At 39.3% G+C, this 17,509-nt stretch overlaps 1 protein-coding gene across 1 annotated transcript in view; it reads right to left on the reverse strand.

The window, feature by feature from the left end:
- The window catches only part of si:dkey-28e7.3 (trafficking kinesin-binding protein 1), a gene marked incomplete at its 5' end in the record, with an annotated part of 31,252 nt that extends 19,251 nt beyond the window's left edge, over nt 1-12,001 (reverse strand). Inside the window, 2 exons of the mRNA XM_036137255.1 lie at nt 10,489-10,677; nt 11,710-12,001. Coding sequence (XP_035993148.1) covers nt 10,489-10,677; nt 11,710-12,001 — 481 coding nt within the window. The remainder of the gene's footprint in view (nt 1-10,488; nt 10,678-11,709) is intronic.
- Between the last annotated feature and the right edge of the window lie 5,508 nt (nt 12,002-17,509).

Below are 17,509 nucleotides of genomic sequence, written 5' to 3' on the forward strand. Positions count from 1 at the left end.
TGCTCAGTTTGAGGGATTGCTGCAAAGCCATCAACAATGCAGACAACTGCCCACTGTGGCTCTACGCTCTTATATTAACTTTCTGCACCACTGGTGGTATAACCCTTCTTGTCTTTGCCGGTATGTGTCTGTTGCTGCCATATTCCTCAATAGCTTCCCATCATAACTCAGACCACAAAGCTAATTATTACAGCAAGATTACTGATAGACTACAAGAGAAACAGATGGTTAAAAGGAAGTTCCGTAATGGAGTGAGGACTCTGAACTTAACATCAAATAAACAAAAGTCACGTGATTCCTCTTTAAGTCCCCTTCCAGCACCTTCCAAAAGTATTCACATTTGTCACGTTACGACAAACTTTGATGTATTTTATGGGATTGTTTGACAAACCAAATGCAAAAATCTGAAAAAAAATGTCATGAATTTTGTCTTTGAACTTTTACCCTGATAAAACCCATTTAAACCAACTGCCTTTAGAAGTCACCAAATTACTGAACAGAGTTCATATGTGTGTCATTTGTTTTGTGAAGGTCTCAGAGTTTTTTTCTAGAGAATATTAGTGAACAAACAGGATCATAAAAACCAAGGAAGCACAGCAGACTTGGTCAGGGAGAAAGTTATTGAGAGGTTTAGAGGCGTGTAAGGGTGTAAAACAATTTCCTAGGCTTTAAACATCTCACAGCGCACTCTTCAATCAATCATTTTAAAACAGAAAGAGGACGGCACACCTGCAAACCTACATATACATGGCCGTCCACTTCAACTGAAAGAATATGCAAGGAGAGCCTTCTTTGATCCACCAAACAGATGGGAGAATCTCTCAACAACTAAAGTCCTGCATTGGCCTTTATGCAAAAGCATCAAGAAGAAAACTATTGTTGAAACAAAAACCCTATAAAGTCCTGTTTGAAGTTTTTTCACAAGTCACGTTGGGGACATCTTCAAAACATTAAACAAGGTTCTCTGGTAGACGGAAATAAAATCTATTCTTGTGGCCTAAATGCAAAATGCATGCGAGGAGGGAAATTAGAACCACACATCACCGTGAACATATACATTTTTCTTCAGTAGGAACATGGAAGCAGGTCAGAATTAAGGGCTACAGTTATTATTATCATTATACACCCCTGGCAGATTTATATTAAAAATAATCTTTTAAGTTTTTGTTTTTTTTTTCTGAATGGAAGTACTGATAATGTTACAATTTTTGAGTGGCCCCATCAGAGACCTGACTAAAATGTAAGAGCATCAGTGGAAGGAGCTAATGATTAGGGTAATGTAATGGCAAGGCATCCTTTCAAAAATATACAGACTTTTAGGCTGAATATAAATACTTTTAAATCACAATCTGCCAACAGTAATAAGAATTTTAGGCTTAGCTGTAAATACAGGTAAATTCTGAAAGACAATCTGTTCGAGGCTGCAAAGGCTTGAACTACAACTGAGCATTACTTTCCAGCAGGACCACAGTCCAGCCAGAGCTACAATTGAATGCTAAAAGCATATCTTGAGTTAAAATGGCCCTCTCAAAAACCTTAAATAAACCCTGTGGGGATCTGTGGCATAAACCAAATGGTCACAGACACTCTGTGCTTGATTTGTTTTAAAAATAAGAGACAGGGTGAAAAAAAAAATCAGTAGATGATGATAAATGTGTAAAATCTGGAAAGACCTGCAGCTGTGCATGAAGAGGTTGAATCTACAAAGTATTGACAAGTGCACACCAAACCTTTAAGATTTTTATCTTCAAAACATTTTAAAAATGTTCTAATTTTTCTTCCACTTCACAGTTATTTACTCCTTTGTGTTGGTATATTAATCAAATCCTTGTAAAATATAAAGGATAAGAATAACGCTGCAACATGACAAGTGGAATACTTTTCTATACCAATTTCTGCCTCTTTTTTTTTTTACTTTTTCAGAAATCCAATCGTCTAAGAGGCTAAGACCAAAAAAAAGGTATATTCTCAGAACTATGTTATTAAAAAACCCTTTGCTAAAAGAAAACATTGTCACAAAAGGTTTAGAAATCATTTACCATTTACAAATTTAATGTTCACCTTCAGGTACTTCACTGGTCTAAGTTAAAAAAAACAAAGCTGATATCAATAATATGTCTGTGAGGGGGAAACCAGGAAAGTATTTTCCTTCCTTGTCCACAGCGTCCAAAGAAAAATACCTTGAGCAGCTACGTGCCTTGAATGAAATTAATACATCACCAGTAAATACTTGTTAAAGATCAGAAATTACACCTGCAGTCTACTCCCAACCGAACAAGCAAAACACCCAGCATGATAAGGGTTGTGCTTTAACCAGAAGACAGAGCTCCTTTGGCTGCATTGCATACCTTTGCTCCCAAATGAAAGGGATAGTTGTTGATTTTCTCCAGCTTCCTTGATAGAACATATTGTATTTAGATTCACTCAATCTGTTTGACTATAAAAGTTTATAGAATGACTTTATTGGACATACTCTATACTGCCCAAAGTATTCACTCACCTGCCTTGACTTGCATATGAACTTAAGTAGCATCCCTTTTTTAATCCATAGGGTTCAATAAGACATTTGCCCACCCTTTGCAGCTATAATAGCTTCAATCTTTTGCGAAGGCTGTCCATAAGGTTTTTCGGCTGTTTATGGAAATTTATCACAGCTCTTTCAGAAGCGCATTTGTGAGGTCAGATACTGATGTTGGATGAGAAGGCCTGGCTTTCAGTCTCTGCTTTAATTCATCCCACGGCTACTGTTGCAAGGAGCTAGTTAGTTTGTCCTGTAACCGGCGGGTTGCCAGTTTGAAACCCTGCTCTGACTGTCTTAGGTGTTGCATCCTTGGGCAAGACACTTCACCTGCATTGCCTGCTGACAGTGGTCAGAGTGGCGCCGATGTAAGGCAGGCTCGCTTCTGTCACTCTGCCCCACCGACTCACCAGCGTCTGTGTGTCAGTGTGTGAATGACTGAATGTAGTGTTAAGAAAAGAAAAGCTATGGGGTTCCCAGGACCTGAGAAAACACTATATAAGTACAGGCCATTTAACATTTAACAATTTACCAAAGGTGTATCTGGTCGAGGTCAGGACCCTGTTCAGGTAAATCAAGGTCATCCATACCAAGCTCTCTCTTCTATGTCTTTTTGACCTTGCGTGGTGCACTGGTAAAAGGTCATGTTGGAAGAGGAAGAGGCCATCTCCAAATTATTCCCCCAAAATTGGAAGCATTGAAATCTCTTGGTCATTCTGAGTGTTTCACAGGAACCAAAGAACGGTGATGCATGAGGAGCATTCGTCACGCAGTTCGAAGGAGGGGTGCAGCGTGAACATAAAGTGCGTCGAGCTAATAACAGCTAGCTTGTTAGCTTATTTATTCCGGACGGTTTTCTGCCGGACGGGAACTTTACTGACCGTTTTATGTCGCTCTCAAACATCGAGGCATTTAAAATAAACGAGCAACATTTAGCCTGGCAGGTGGGCGAGTAAAGCATGGCTGCCCTGCAGGCTAATAATACGCTCAGGGGAACCCTGGAGAAGCACAATCCGTCACTTCAGAAAATGCGCCTCCACTGTTCTAGAGCACAGACCTCAAATATCTGGTTTGTGCATATTTCACAAAGAGGTTCATATCGAAGCTTTGGTGCTGCCATCACATTTTTTAATATGCCCATCGTAGATATAAAGTGTGTTGATGAAATAAACGGCCTCTAATTACAAAGGTCCATATAATAGCAAATTAATCTAACAAGGGCAACTAAGGCAAACTGGGGAGTTTGATGTATTATGTATATATGGATGCAATTTTACTTTAAATAGTAAACGCAAATCATTCCAGCTCTAACACAAGACGCTTAATTCAACACACTTTTTGTATCAGCATTATAAAAATAAATCTAAATCGTGTCTCTAAGGGAAAAAGGAACGGCTTAAGGATGAAGGACAAATGCACAACACCTGATGTCGCTACAAAAACCTGCAGCTCTTGCTGGGTCTGTACCCAGACCATCAAGGTAAATGCAGGCATTGTTTAGGACTACACAATATTATAAAATTATGCAATGTTGATAACATTGTTAAATACTGCGATGACTAAATCAGTTGCAATATGTGCCGATTCTATTTGTTCTTTTTCTTTCTCATCATTGCTTCGTACATTCCTTTAGCATTTTGGTCAATGCCATTTGTGCCTGGCATGAGCACCTGCTGCAGTAAGACTCTGAACAACTAACTAAATATCATTTGCATGTAAAATGCAACTTGACAACACTTGAAATATAACAATATTGTAATCCAAACAGTCCTTTGCAACATGAATATTGCAAATGCAAATATTCCGATATATTGTGCAGCCCTAGTATCCTTAGTGAGCATTCTCAGATAAGGAAATGCATTATTTTTACATACATGCTCACTGTCACTACAAAATGTCTGCTGGTGTCCATGGATCACATTATCAATTGAATCATTAACCAATTTATATATTGTTTCCCATGTATTTATTACCCTCAATAATTATCTATTTTCTCATTGTTTGAGCCAAGTGAATGACAGATTGTACATCAGTATTTTAACTTCCTTTAGCTTGAAATCACTCACTAGGGTCGGATGATAAGAATTGAACTTAAAAACTAAATAGTCAGCTATTTAAGTCTTCAATTCAAAGTAAACACACCATAAATGCAAAGGTTAAAGCGTTGGTTTGTTTTATCTACCCTTTTTCGTGTGAAAAACATCTGAAATATCAGTGAATTAAAAAAGTTGGCAAAAGGTTGCCCATATAAACAACACATAGACTATATGTGTTGAAAAGTGAGACTTTAAACTACTTCCATTCACTGCAGCCATCTTATAAACTGTTGTAGCTTACTATTATCAAATATATTGATTCAAATACATGTCCTTAGTTCTAACATTAAAATCAGTATTGCTATAATGCTAAAACCCCTCACAAAGAAAATAAATTAAATAAAAAATTAGGACTTTCAGGTTTTTACAGAAACCATTTCCATGGTTGTCTAATTGAGCCCTTTTTAAGGCAAATTCATGTATTTTAAACTGATTTGAAGTTGTCGTTTTAACAAAATCTCTCTACAGAAAGTCTCGTATTTAGACCAGTGACCTTTTTTAGGACTTGGTTATTCTATTACATTTAGTAGAAACCTAGAAATTTGCTCTTGCAAAAAAAAAAAATAAAAAAAAAAAATGAAATAAAAAAAAAGGCACTGATACATGTACAGGACTCCATAAACCATCAGTTACACAAAACAAGTGCCTAGTACAAAAATAAAAGCAGCTAAACAACAGGGAAACAGAATACCAAAGGATTTTGTAGCATGGACAAACACCACCATATGTCACTTGCCAGAATAATTCAGACAGTGTCACGTTGTGGCACAATTTGCATAAATCAGCTTAGTCTGTCCTGTTCCTGATAGCAACATGTGGTTTGGCATCGGCCTGGTGTAGCCTATTTGGTATTAAAAGGACATACCCCTACAATCTCACTAAATCCTCACGGTAAGCCAGTTTCTTTACTGCTCGGTTTTCCGACTAAAACATGTGAATCTTGGTCAATTCATATTAACAGATATTACCTGAAAGCCTTTAAAAACCTAGGTGAAACCTTGAAAAGCTTTTAATATTGACTTTTATGACCCAACTGTTTAAAAGAAGGCACAAAAAAGTGCCAGGTCCATGAGAATGAGCTAGAAATGATGGATTACTCACCCTAAGCAGGTTAAAAAATTAAAAAATATTCTGGTTGCATATCACTTTGTATAAATCAAGCCTCTTGGTTTTAAAGAAGGGGTCGTTCACTAAAAACAAAACAAAAAAAGCATGCCATAATGGATGTTGAGTTGTTAAAATATACATGGAGAGCAGAATCTCAGAACCGCACATCCGCTCATCACCTGACAACTCCAGACAACCTATGCATCTAAAAATAAATCGTCTCTGGGGCGCTGCAGCAGCCGGCATGTCAACCTTGTGATCATGATGTCAAGAGCGGACACTGGGACACACCGTCTGCTCATCTTCAGAATAAACTGCTTAGGTTGGACTGGTAAAGTAGGCTAATTGGCTTGATGGCATTTGACATCAATGACTTCAAAATTAAACACTTATCCCGGAGGTGTGTGTTCGGAAAGTCAGGGTCTTGCCGGGTTTCGTAGACAGCCCAAATAAAAATCTAAACCGAGTTGATGTGTATGAAATTACAGTTCAACTAACTGAATGCGTCTGTGTGTAAGAGAAACGTCAGCAGACTTGTTGCCAGCCCAATTTGTCACAAGACTGCTTATTTGCCTGTAAAGCAGGTAAATGAGATCTGATCAATCAGGAAGGATGTTACTATGAGGTCTGAACAGAGCCTGAAAACAGCTTTTGCTTTTACTGATCAGCCAACATTGATATCACCGGGATGTTAAAAGCAAAAATGCTCTATGCTTCTGCAGCAGGAAGTTTAAAATCTCATCTATGAAATGTAACACAGTCAAAAGGCAGTCTTTAAAGCAGGATATTAAAAGTCATCATGAAACTTGTTGGGAAACAACAAATATGTTCCAATTAATAATTCCTAGTTTAACGGTAGGATTGCTTGTTTTATAGGAGCCAGGATTGGTCAAATTAAAGATTAATTAAGCAGTTAACTATTACCAGACTTAAGAACACATAGCCGGGAAAAGTACTTCTCACCCAAAAGATTTCTTCAGCTTCAACTTTGTTGTTCCCCTTAATGTATTAGATTATCAAACAAATTTTAATATAAATGATAATCTCAGTTATTAGTTTTAAAACTATAATTGGCAGGTATATGTACACTTATGAGGAATTTGACTCTGGATTGTACGATCTTCACGATGGGCTTACTTCTTTTTTTTTTTTTTTTTTTTTTTTTCTTTTTTTTTTTTCCCCAGTGTCCTGTCTAGCACTATGGCAATAGGAATTGATATCTCAATGCCAGATGGAGCTCGACAGATTTTGCTTTTACAAGTGGAGCAAACAGCTTTCGCCATAGTGCTCCACTTGATTTATGCTTGTAAATAGCTTTATTATGATTCCTGCAAGGAGAATTTCAAATTATATGGACATGACAATGGGAGAGTAAAGGAAGAACAAAAAGTGAAAGAAAAGAAAAAAAAAGAGTAGAGGTGAAAGAAAGAGGAGATAAAAGGAAGAGAATGATAAAATGTCCTCTGTCTGCTCCATCACCTGGAAAGAGACACAAAAAGAACAGCACAACCAACAGACATAAAGCAACAGATACACTCTAATAACACCTAGATGCCATTGCTAAATCATATATATTATTATGTAAGCTGACATGTGTAATGTGATATTTGAAAAAAGAAAGTGACACAACATAAATAAATAAATAAATAAATTATAAGATTACTGTATATAAGTGAACACTTAATACCTGGGACCCAGCACCAGTGGGAGATGTGAAAGTGCACTAGTTTAGGTGAAGATTATCCAGAAATAGCTTGATAGTGATTGTGGAGAACCAAAGACCCACCTTCCCCGAGCACAGAGGCAGGCGTCAGGGGACCCGTAACCCCGGACTCCCAAAGGGGTCCCTAAAGCAGGTCGCCCAGGAGGGGCCGACACAGGATATCTGCAACCCCCCCCCCCCAAGGAAGGAGCAGAGACGACCCCGAGGAAATCCCCCAGCCACCGCAATGCCGACGCCCTCAAGAGCCGCGGAGACGAGCCCGTGGGCTCCGCCGGCAGCCAGCCCCGCTGAAGTGGTCCCGGCCATGGGCCCTGAGGGCCAGAGGCCCCAGGGGCGCCCCGCCCCCGCGACGAGGGCCCCGGCCGCCCCCCGGGGGGCCAGGCCCCGCGAAGAGGCCGCCAGGAGCGGGCCGGCGCACGCCCGGGAACCCGCCCCAAACCCGAAGCCAACTAATGCGCCAGGGGGCCAAGGCGCCCGCCAACGAAGTGGAGGAGGGCAGGACGTGGGGGGATGGGCTCCGCACCTATCGGAGACTTGAGATGTTCTTGGGAGAGGGAGCGGACCACACCCATACCTGAAAAAAAAAAAAAAAAAAAAAAAAAAAAAAAAAACTCATTCACCCCATCCCTCCCTTGTGCCCCACTCGCCACACACAGAAAAAAAAGACGCTGTACACACATTCCCACATAACACTCACATCCAACACTGACCAAAGGGGGGGGGGACACCCCAAATCGACTATACGACTGCTTGTGCCCGACCCCCGGTCCCGGCCCCCGACCAGACGCCCCCCGGACCGGGCCCCCAACGATGGGCTTACTTCTACAATAATACAATATGACAAGAATGCTGAAATAAAAATCAAGCAGTCTGCAGTATAGAAAACACATATGGTCACTCTATAAACAAGCGGGCAGATTAAGACAATAATGCAATGGTGCAATAAGCAGATTGCAAAGGATGTAGGATTAAATATTTATATTGTTATAATTATGTAAGTCTGATGTGGAAGAAATGTACAGGTGCACATATAAACATACACGTCCACAGTGTGATGAGTGCAGAGATGAGAATGCTAGAATACATCTGTAATATATACGGTGTAATGTACGTAAAGTAGCTGGATTTGGTATAGAGTATATATGACAATATGAATAGTAAAATGAACAGCACTGAAATAGAGAATAATGGGTAAATATCAGGTCAATGAGGCAGAGTTACCGGGTTATTGCGAGGGAGTTTTTTGTTTGTTTGTTTTTTTGTTAGTCAGCTTTTCATTAGCGTGATGACTTGTGGGAAGAAACTGTTCCTGAGTCTATTGGTGTCAGCCTACAGTGCTCTGTAGCGCCGACCAGAGGGGAGAAGCTGGAACATGTTGTGGTCGGAGTGAGGCAGATCTGCAGTGACGTTCCTTGCATGCTTCGTTCCTGACTTTGGAAAATGTACAGGTCCTGAATGGAGGGCAAGTTGGCACTGATGATCTTTTCTGCAGTCCTGACTGTTCGCTGCAGTCTGGCCCCGTCCTTTTCAGTGCGGGATCCAAACCAGACAGTGATGGATGAGCCGAGGACGGACTGGATGATGAGTGTGTAGAAGGGGATCAGCAGTTCCTTTGGCAGGTTGAGCTTCCTGCAGATGTCCACGATCATCTCCACAGTCTTGAGCGTGTTAAGCTCCAGGTTGTTCGGGCCACACCAGAGAGGCAGCAGATCAACCTCCCGGCTGTAGGCCGACTCACCAGCATCCCGGATGAAGGAACCGCTAACCCTGCTACCCCTAAACCTATTAACACAACGTACCACAGCTGAGACATCAAGTGCTTGCCATGACTGGCACTCAGCCTCTAACACCACTGGATAAATTTTCAGCCCAACATTTTTTTGGAAAAAAATTAATTCAGCTACTTTGACTGGTTTTGGACCATATATGGTGTGTTAAGGTCATGAAACAAGATCTCTGTTTGATTTAAGGCCAGACTATTACAAGGCCACTCCAAAATATTTTTCCTGAAAGTCTTGGGGATCATTAGGATTTTAATTTATTTTAACTTGAGAAGTGCCTTTGTTTTGTTTCTTTGGTCAGCAGTAGCACATTCATGGGAATGTTCATCACTGTAACATGTTTCCTCCCTTTGTGGATGACTGCTCTCACGGCTATATGCAGAAAAAGTCCCAAAGAAATGGCTTTGTAAATGTTTCCAGATGGATAGGTGTGAATGATTATTTTTTTCTAATCGGTTCTTAAATCCTCATTTTGGTCACACTGAGATCTTTTAGCCTCCATCATGTTGTCAGACATGTGCTGTTTAAGTGTCTTCTCCATAGCGGTAATCAGGCCTGGGTAGAGAAATTTAACTCAGCTTTTCGAAACGAACAGGCTGTTAAAATTTAAAGTCAGTTTAAATTTATTTTTTTCTCCTTAAATATAAACAAAATATTGTGTTTGCTCAGCTTATGTTTGTTTGACATTGAAATTTATTTGATGAACTGACCATTAAACTGTGACTAAAAAGCACAAACAGAAGAAACCTATATGAGGGGCGTACTTTTTAAAAGCAGTTTAAAAAGTGAGTTTCAGTTGTGTTTTATTAATATTTCACTGATTAGGTCAAATGAAAAAAAAAAGTTCCTTTATACACAATAATTCAAACAAATTCTCATCTGTGTATTAGATTGATCTTAAATAATAAATTATATAAAATGGGCAAAGGGACAGACTGAAACAATAGCAGTGATAAACTGCAGCATTTTTAACATATTTGAAGTTATATTTTGAAGTTATTTGTATTATGAAACCCTCCAGATCACCAGATCACCTGACCAAAATGTTTTAGCAAAATAAATCAACATTTTTTTGTTTTGTTTTGTTTTGTTTTGTTTATTTAGCTCTGCATTAAAATGCTTTGGGAGAAAATACCAGGTGAAAAATAAAAATATATTCTCAATGTCTAACATCCGAAGTTGAAAGGATTTTGTTTTATTAATTCCTGAGACCTCAACTCCTGTCACGCAACACACAATAAGAAGAAATCGAGAAGTACTCACAGAAATACTTGAACGTCTCTTCGATCTGTTCACGTGTGAGTCCTAGGACGACCTCTGCTGGCACCAGGGGGGTGTGCAGCCAGTCGTCCTGGTCGTATCCAAACACAGTGTCTGCCCGAAGAGTGTACTTGGGCTGACCTTCTGACAGCAGACTCACTATCTCCAGCTCCGGCAGGTCTGAGCAAAGGTCTGAGCGGGCCAAGGGTTCGGCCAATTCATGTAATGAGGGAAGGTTTAGAAATGAGGGAAGGAAAAGAAAGAAAACGAAAGCAACATTTAAGTAAACACAGCAGACCAGTCACCCACAATGTTACACTGCCTTCTAGTGGTAAATGTATGAATTTATTCTGCTACATTTTTTTTATTTTTCTTGGCCCAAAGCTTTGGCAGAGTGGGGAGTGACAAATACTGTTTTTTGTGCTGACAGTGCACATAGTCGATAGATTACGTTGCAGAATGATAAAATGCATCTTATTTTATTGCAAAGAGCTGTACTAGCTGCATAAGATCAAACCAAAACCACATTTAACTATCATTTAATTTCAGCGTCTTTATCAGAGGTGAAAAGAGTGAAACATTACAGATGAAACACTATGAATCTCATTATCTTACTGAGTGCTTTAATGGGTGCTTTTCACTGATGAGTGGTGGTATTTTAATTGTTTGGGACCTTTGGCAAAAATCTCTGGTCCAGAGAAGAAAACAGAAGCACTACTGTGAGTCCAGTGTGATGTCAGCTGATACAATTAATGTGTGGACAGTGTGCGAATAGTGAGAGTTACTCATCCAAAAAACTGGACACACTCACAGTTCGGCCCAAAAACCACCATGAAGGAACACTACTTCCTCCAGCAACCCAGATATAATCTAATTATAATCTGTGCGTTTTCCAGCATGAAAGAGCACCTTAAAGATCAGAATACAGATGTTTAGGACCTCTGGCGACTTAAAACCCCTAAAACTTGTGGTCAATTTTCAAAACGTAGGTGGAAAAGCAAAAGCCAAGAATGGGTCACCATTAATGAGAAATAATATCTAGAATGTCAGCATGAACTGCAAAAGTCATGATGAAGAGTTGTGCTGTTAATAACAACTCTTTACAAAAATTTTAGAAATTTGTTAATTTCTTTTCAGGTATCCCATCTAGGCATGTGCCTAAATCTAGACATAAAACCTGACAAAATGTACAATAAACAAGCCTTTTAAAAGAAAACCGTGTACCTGTTATAGTGGATGCATCATGGTGGGACTGCTGCCCTGAGTCGCTGACATTTCTCGGTGTAGATTGCTGAAGAGGCTGGGGGTCCACATCCAGGGCCCCCGGTGCCTCCCCCTGCCCCTCATTGGGGTAGAGGGCTGACTGGGAGTCCAGATGGGCCTGTGGATTCCAGGAAGGAGGAGAAAGGCAAGCTGGAGGAGGCGAGGAAGGAGAGGATGCAGGGTGGGACAGCTTGTCTTGGGGTGGAAGGTTCAGGGTGAACCGGAGTTTAGAGCTGGGTGCCCCGTTGGTTACTTAGGGACCAAATAAAGGCATGTAGGACATTGGAGCCTCGGCGAACCTGCAGCTGAAGCCTAGACAGGGAAGTACAAAAGAAGAAGAAAGAGGCCGATGAAAGATGAGTGATTAGAAAGAATCAGGAGTTATTTGCATGAATGCAAATACTAGACATAACTTTTTCGTCTTCAAATTGCTTTACATTACTTAGCTTTGTTTAATCTCAGTTTAACACTATTTAATAAATTCACTAAAGGAGAGAAACATGGTATGATAAAAGTCTACAGTCACACCACCAGTTGAGTTGAAAACGTTTTTTTCCACCTTAGAGCTCATTGTTATGATTTCATATTTATATAATCAATCACAGCGGCAAAAGTAACTACTTTTAAAAAATAATCACGTTTGAACAATTTGGAGCTGCACATGACACCTGTTGAAACAGATACGTTTTTTTCCCCCCAAGGTTTGTCTTAATTTTAAGTATTTTTCACATTAAAAGCTAACAAATTTAACTGGTTTGACTATAATACAGATGAACTACAATTCAGGGTCGTCTGTGATTCAGCTGTTGTGGAGAAATTACTGTAGTTTAGTTCTTCTAAAAACACGATGCTTAATATTACAACATAATTATTTTTCTTTATTTTTAGTGAATATTTCTCTATCTAGTATATTTCTCATGTGAATTGAACTGCAAGCAACAATAACTAATTCAATCTTCTCCAGGGATTAAAACAAGTTGTGTCAAACCTTATGTTGGGCTGAATAGTCCTTTACTATTAACAAAGCAATATGACTCATTTCAGGTCAAAAAGGTAGAGTTTCACCAGCCTGGAGCAACAGATCGGGTTATACAATAAAGCAGTTCAATATTATAACGCAACGCAAAGCCAGAGGTAGATGTTTCTGTATGAATTATACACAAAACATTTCCATTTTATTTCCGTTTATTTATATTTGCACAATTCCCAATTCATGTCATCTCACTTTACGTGGTCTATTCTATCAAATCATACAGGCATATTGGTTAAAAGCTTTCCATCTAAAGAAACCCAGCAGATTGCATCAGTCATTGACTTGCAGCATTCACCCCTCCTGAAAGAGCTAATAGCGACATTTGAGAGTCACTTGCATTGTGTCGTTGACTTTGCACTAATCCCTCATACTGAGCATGCATGTAGCAACAGGGGGGAGGAAAACTCCCCTTTAACAGGAAGAACCCTGTTAAAGGGGACACACAATTTTAAGACATGCACCAAATTGGGTTTACTTCTTAGTAGACACGTTTGATTTCTAATTATTTTATAAAAGGCCATGGTAGTTTAGGTATCTAGATTTTAGCTGAATTTAAAGCTTTCATATTGTATTTGTGATAATACAGGAGGATTAAAATACCTAACCCCTTAAAAAAAGTTTGTTTTTATATACAATACAATTTAAAAGACCAGAGTGATCCCTTATTTCATTATATTTTATTTCCATGGATGCAGAATGTTGTTTTCTTTTAGCCTTGGTAGCTTTTTATTCAGGCCAAGTCCAGTATCTGACTGTCAACAAATTATTTTTTCATTTAAACTACATAGCTGAACAATGCATCCATCCGGCATAACAAGGGTCTTAAACTCAATGGGTGAGCCCATGTTTTGTCAACACATTATGGACAACTTGGATAAGAACCAGTTTGTGTTTGGTTTGTTGCCAGCACCTCCTCGCAGAAGGAAACGTTTCCCATTTCTCTGTCTGTATATTGAAATTGGATGTGTTTTGTGGGGAAAATACCACAATCACATGTGAAAGGATTTTAATTCAGACGAAAGAGGAAATAATAATCTATTATTTTCTTGGGGGTGCTATGACTTTTCCAGGGGGAGCTATAGCCCCCCCTAGCACCGTCATAATTATCTATAGTCAGACAGCTGCAGCTGATCCAGAACGCTGCTGCTGGTGTTCTCACTAAAACCAGGAATATGGAGCACATCACTCCAGTTCTGAAGTCCTTACACTGGCTCCCTGCAGCTCAGAGAATAGACTTTAAAATACTTAGTCTATAAATCCCTGAACAGCTTAGCACCTAAATACATTAACGACCTGTTGTTGCTGTATCAACCCTCCAGACCCCTGAGATCTTCTGGTTCTGGTCTACTCTGCATACCCAGAACCAGAACCAAACATGGAGAAGCAGCATTCAGTTTCTACGCTCCACAAATCTGGAACAAACTTCCAGAAAACAGCAAATCAGCCGAAACACTGAGTTTCTTTAAATCAAGACTGAAAACCCTCCTGTTTAGAGTTGATTTCAGCCCAAAATAACAGGAACACTGATCAACATATTTGATGTGTGTTGATGTTTTCACCTGATACAATTTAATGTTTACTGGTCTCACAACCAGTAAATGTTTTCATGATGCAAAGTCCTTAGAACCGCCTTGTTGCTGAAATATGCTATACATATAAATTTGACTTATAAGGGGTAGACTGAAAACAAGTGAAAAAGCCGTCAAAAATAAAAAAAGACTTTGAAAGACCTTCTGAAATCCTTGAGCACTAATGACCAAGACCAAATTAAACAATTTTATAAAAGTCTGCCTCCTTGGAGGCAAGGTATGGAAATTAGGTGTGACTTAAGACTTTTGCACACTCTTCAAAATATTTAACCTGGATTTGGTATATTCAGATCTGTAGTCTGAAATTAGCTTTAAACCATTTTAAGAATGACAACTTTCGGCAATCTTTAAATAATGTGTTCTATATCTCCTCTTGTGAAACTCTCCCTTTCTCACAGTCACCATTAAAACCTGTAAACTGTCCTAGCCATGAGCTGGTAACTGGTCTCAATGTAAAAACAAGGTTTTAAATAGTTACAACTTCTAAACCACTCAGTTTTTTCCATTATATCACTACTATGGTTTAAAATCCTTTCGATAAGGTGCCAGAGTGACTGCTAGAGTAGCTTCCTTCAGTTGGACAGAGCTTAGACTGAGGCTGGCCCCTCCCTTACATGGTGATGTACACTCCCAGGCAGATAGGTAAAAGAAGGCGGCCCCTCACAAGAAAGACCGCGGTTTCATCTGGTGGAAGGTAAACTATTTTATCAAAGGTCAAATTACTGAAATTATGTGTTCCAGTCCCTTAAATGGCCACAGGTGAATTGCTGTTTTGTATGTACAGTAGATTGACCTATCCAATAACTCTAGTCATGAAATTTCTTTGTATAATTATTCCACAGCCAGATTCTAGGGGCAATATATCAAATTGGAAGTGATTAGTAATGACAGTAATTCAGCCACAAAGTGGTGGACCACGTATAATCAGAGCAGGGTCAGTGGGTGCTGACGCTCATAGCGAACACAGATCACCAACCTTCTCTAGAATCCATAACTATAGACCTCATAACTCCATGTGGCCTTCAGAATAGCTCAAGAAAAATGCATAGCGCTTCATGGAATGGTTTCCATGGCCAAGCAGCTGCACCCAAACCATACATCACCAAGTACAAAGCACAGCATCAGATACAGTGGTATGAAGCACACCGTCAGTAGACTGTAGAGGAGTGGAGACATTTTCTTTGGAGTGAAGAATCATTCCTCTCTGTCTGGCAATCAAAGTTGAGTTGCCAGGAGCAAAGTACTTGCACTTGTACTGAAACGCAGTCGCATAGGAATAGGGAGGGGGGGGGGGGGGGGGCTCACTTTTTGGACAGGGGGGGCAACAGGTGTTGCTTCTAATTAATTAATTTGTTTTCTCTTAATTCAATTTTTAATTACTTGAAGTCTACTGATTATTTTATTATCTTTTTTAATGTTCAAATTCATTATTGTTATTTTGTTTAATATGGGTTAAGCTTCAGTACTCTTAGTATGTGTAGATTGTTTACATCTTGTATGACTATGTACTGTTTACTGGGACCTAGTTAATAAGTAACATGTGTGGGCATCTTCTCTGTATCCAACTTTTATGAATCTGTCCACTTAATGACCTCTTGACTCATGCGCTATAGTCACTTCCTTTAAAACAATTAAGACAAAGAAGACAAGATTTAAACCAAGACCTAGGATAACATGAATTTTTTACAAGAACCCATTGAATCCCACCTGTGGTTGCCCATGACTCTTGTGGTAGTTCTTTGTTTGGTAAATACCTCCTAAATGTTGAGAAGATAATGATGTGCCTAGAAAAAATAACTCTTAAGCCTACAGTGCTGATATAGATGTAGATGTACTGATTGCTTCTTTAATCAGCATGCTCATTAAACATGTTAAATAGGGATTTATTTCACTTTTCCTTGCCTATGGACCCAAAAGACTTTTTGGTTTGCTCCGCTCGCCATTTGGCTATAATACCTTAACTATCTTATTTCCTCTGGGGTGAATTAGATCAGAGACCAAGGCCTTGTCGTACAACAACAGTGTCTGACTTCACAAATACTCTCCTGAAAGAATGGTCAACAATTCCAATAAACACACATCATAGTTTGTTTTGCTTTTTTTCCCCCAAGTTTATGAATCAAAACTAAAATAATAAACATATTACATATAAAAATCTTTATAGCTGTATTCAATGCTACAATATTTTACCCACAGGTGTAAAATTTGTTCCTTTCTGCTTTAAATGAAAATGAATATCCAAGAAATTGCTTTAAAGTTTTACATGAATCCAATCATAATCTAAAACTGTGTCGTTTTTAATCAAAGTTATTATACGGTGTCAATCTCATACCGGTCCGTGCCTAAACTGTGCCCACCTACTGGACAGACGATCACGCTGCTCTCCCCCGGTTTAAACAGCTGAGAACTCAGCCGTGTTTTATTATTAAAACGATGCCTCTTATTAACTGAAGTTACATAAAGACTTGAGGCTTTGCCCAGGCTGGTAACAAAAGGACACTTGATAGCCTGACCCAGTTATTGCAGTCAATAAAACATGCTGGCCAGAGTGTAAAGGCTTAATTAAAGCAGCTACCACAAGGCAATCAGGGTACGTACGGTGCGAGCACAGGCACATGACAGCTGAAATATGGCTGTGTGCATTTGACACACCTGCTTGATTTAACAGTGTGGATTTTGTGCATTGTTTGTTGTGATAGCAGCTTTCTCCTGTCCAGAAATTATTTCTCCCAAGGGAGACTAATAAAGAAATCTTGACAGTATTTAACCCCTCCTATATCAGTATCCGCCCCTCCTGCATAGGATCTTTTTGCTTCGTCACTCCTGGCCTCCTCTGTACAGACTTTCAATCAGCTGAGTGTTCTGGTCTGTGACCAACACTTCACCGTTAATCTGGTCTCTCTTAAAGGTACAGAAACTGACATCACACATAGATTTAGGCCATTGCATTGAGCCCCATCAAACATCAGTCTGATCTGATTGGAGGTTTGAAATGACAGCAGAGCTTCTCACAAACATTCACAAAGAAGTGAAAAGAGGACTGTGGGTATAAAATATTCTATTACCATTACCATGAACACAAAGCACAAACACAGAAAATATCTAATTCATTTCAATTTTATTTATATAGCAGCAATTC

This window comes from Fundulus heteroclitus, chromosome 5 (assembly GCF_011125445.2).
Source record: "Fundulus heteroclitus isolate FHET01 chromosome 5, MU-UCD_Fhet_4.1, whole genome shotgun sequence".
Lineage (NCBI taxonomy): Eukaryota > Metazoa > Chordata > Actinopteri > Cyprinodontiformes > Fundulidae > Fundulus > Fundulus heteroclitus.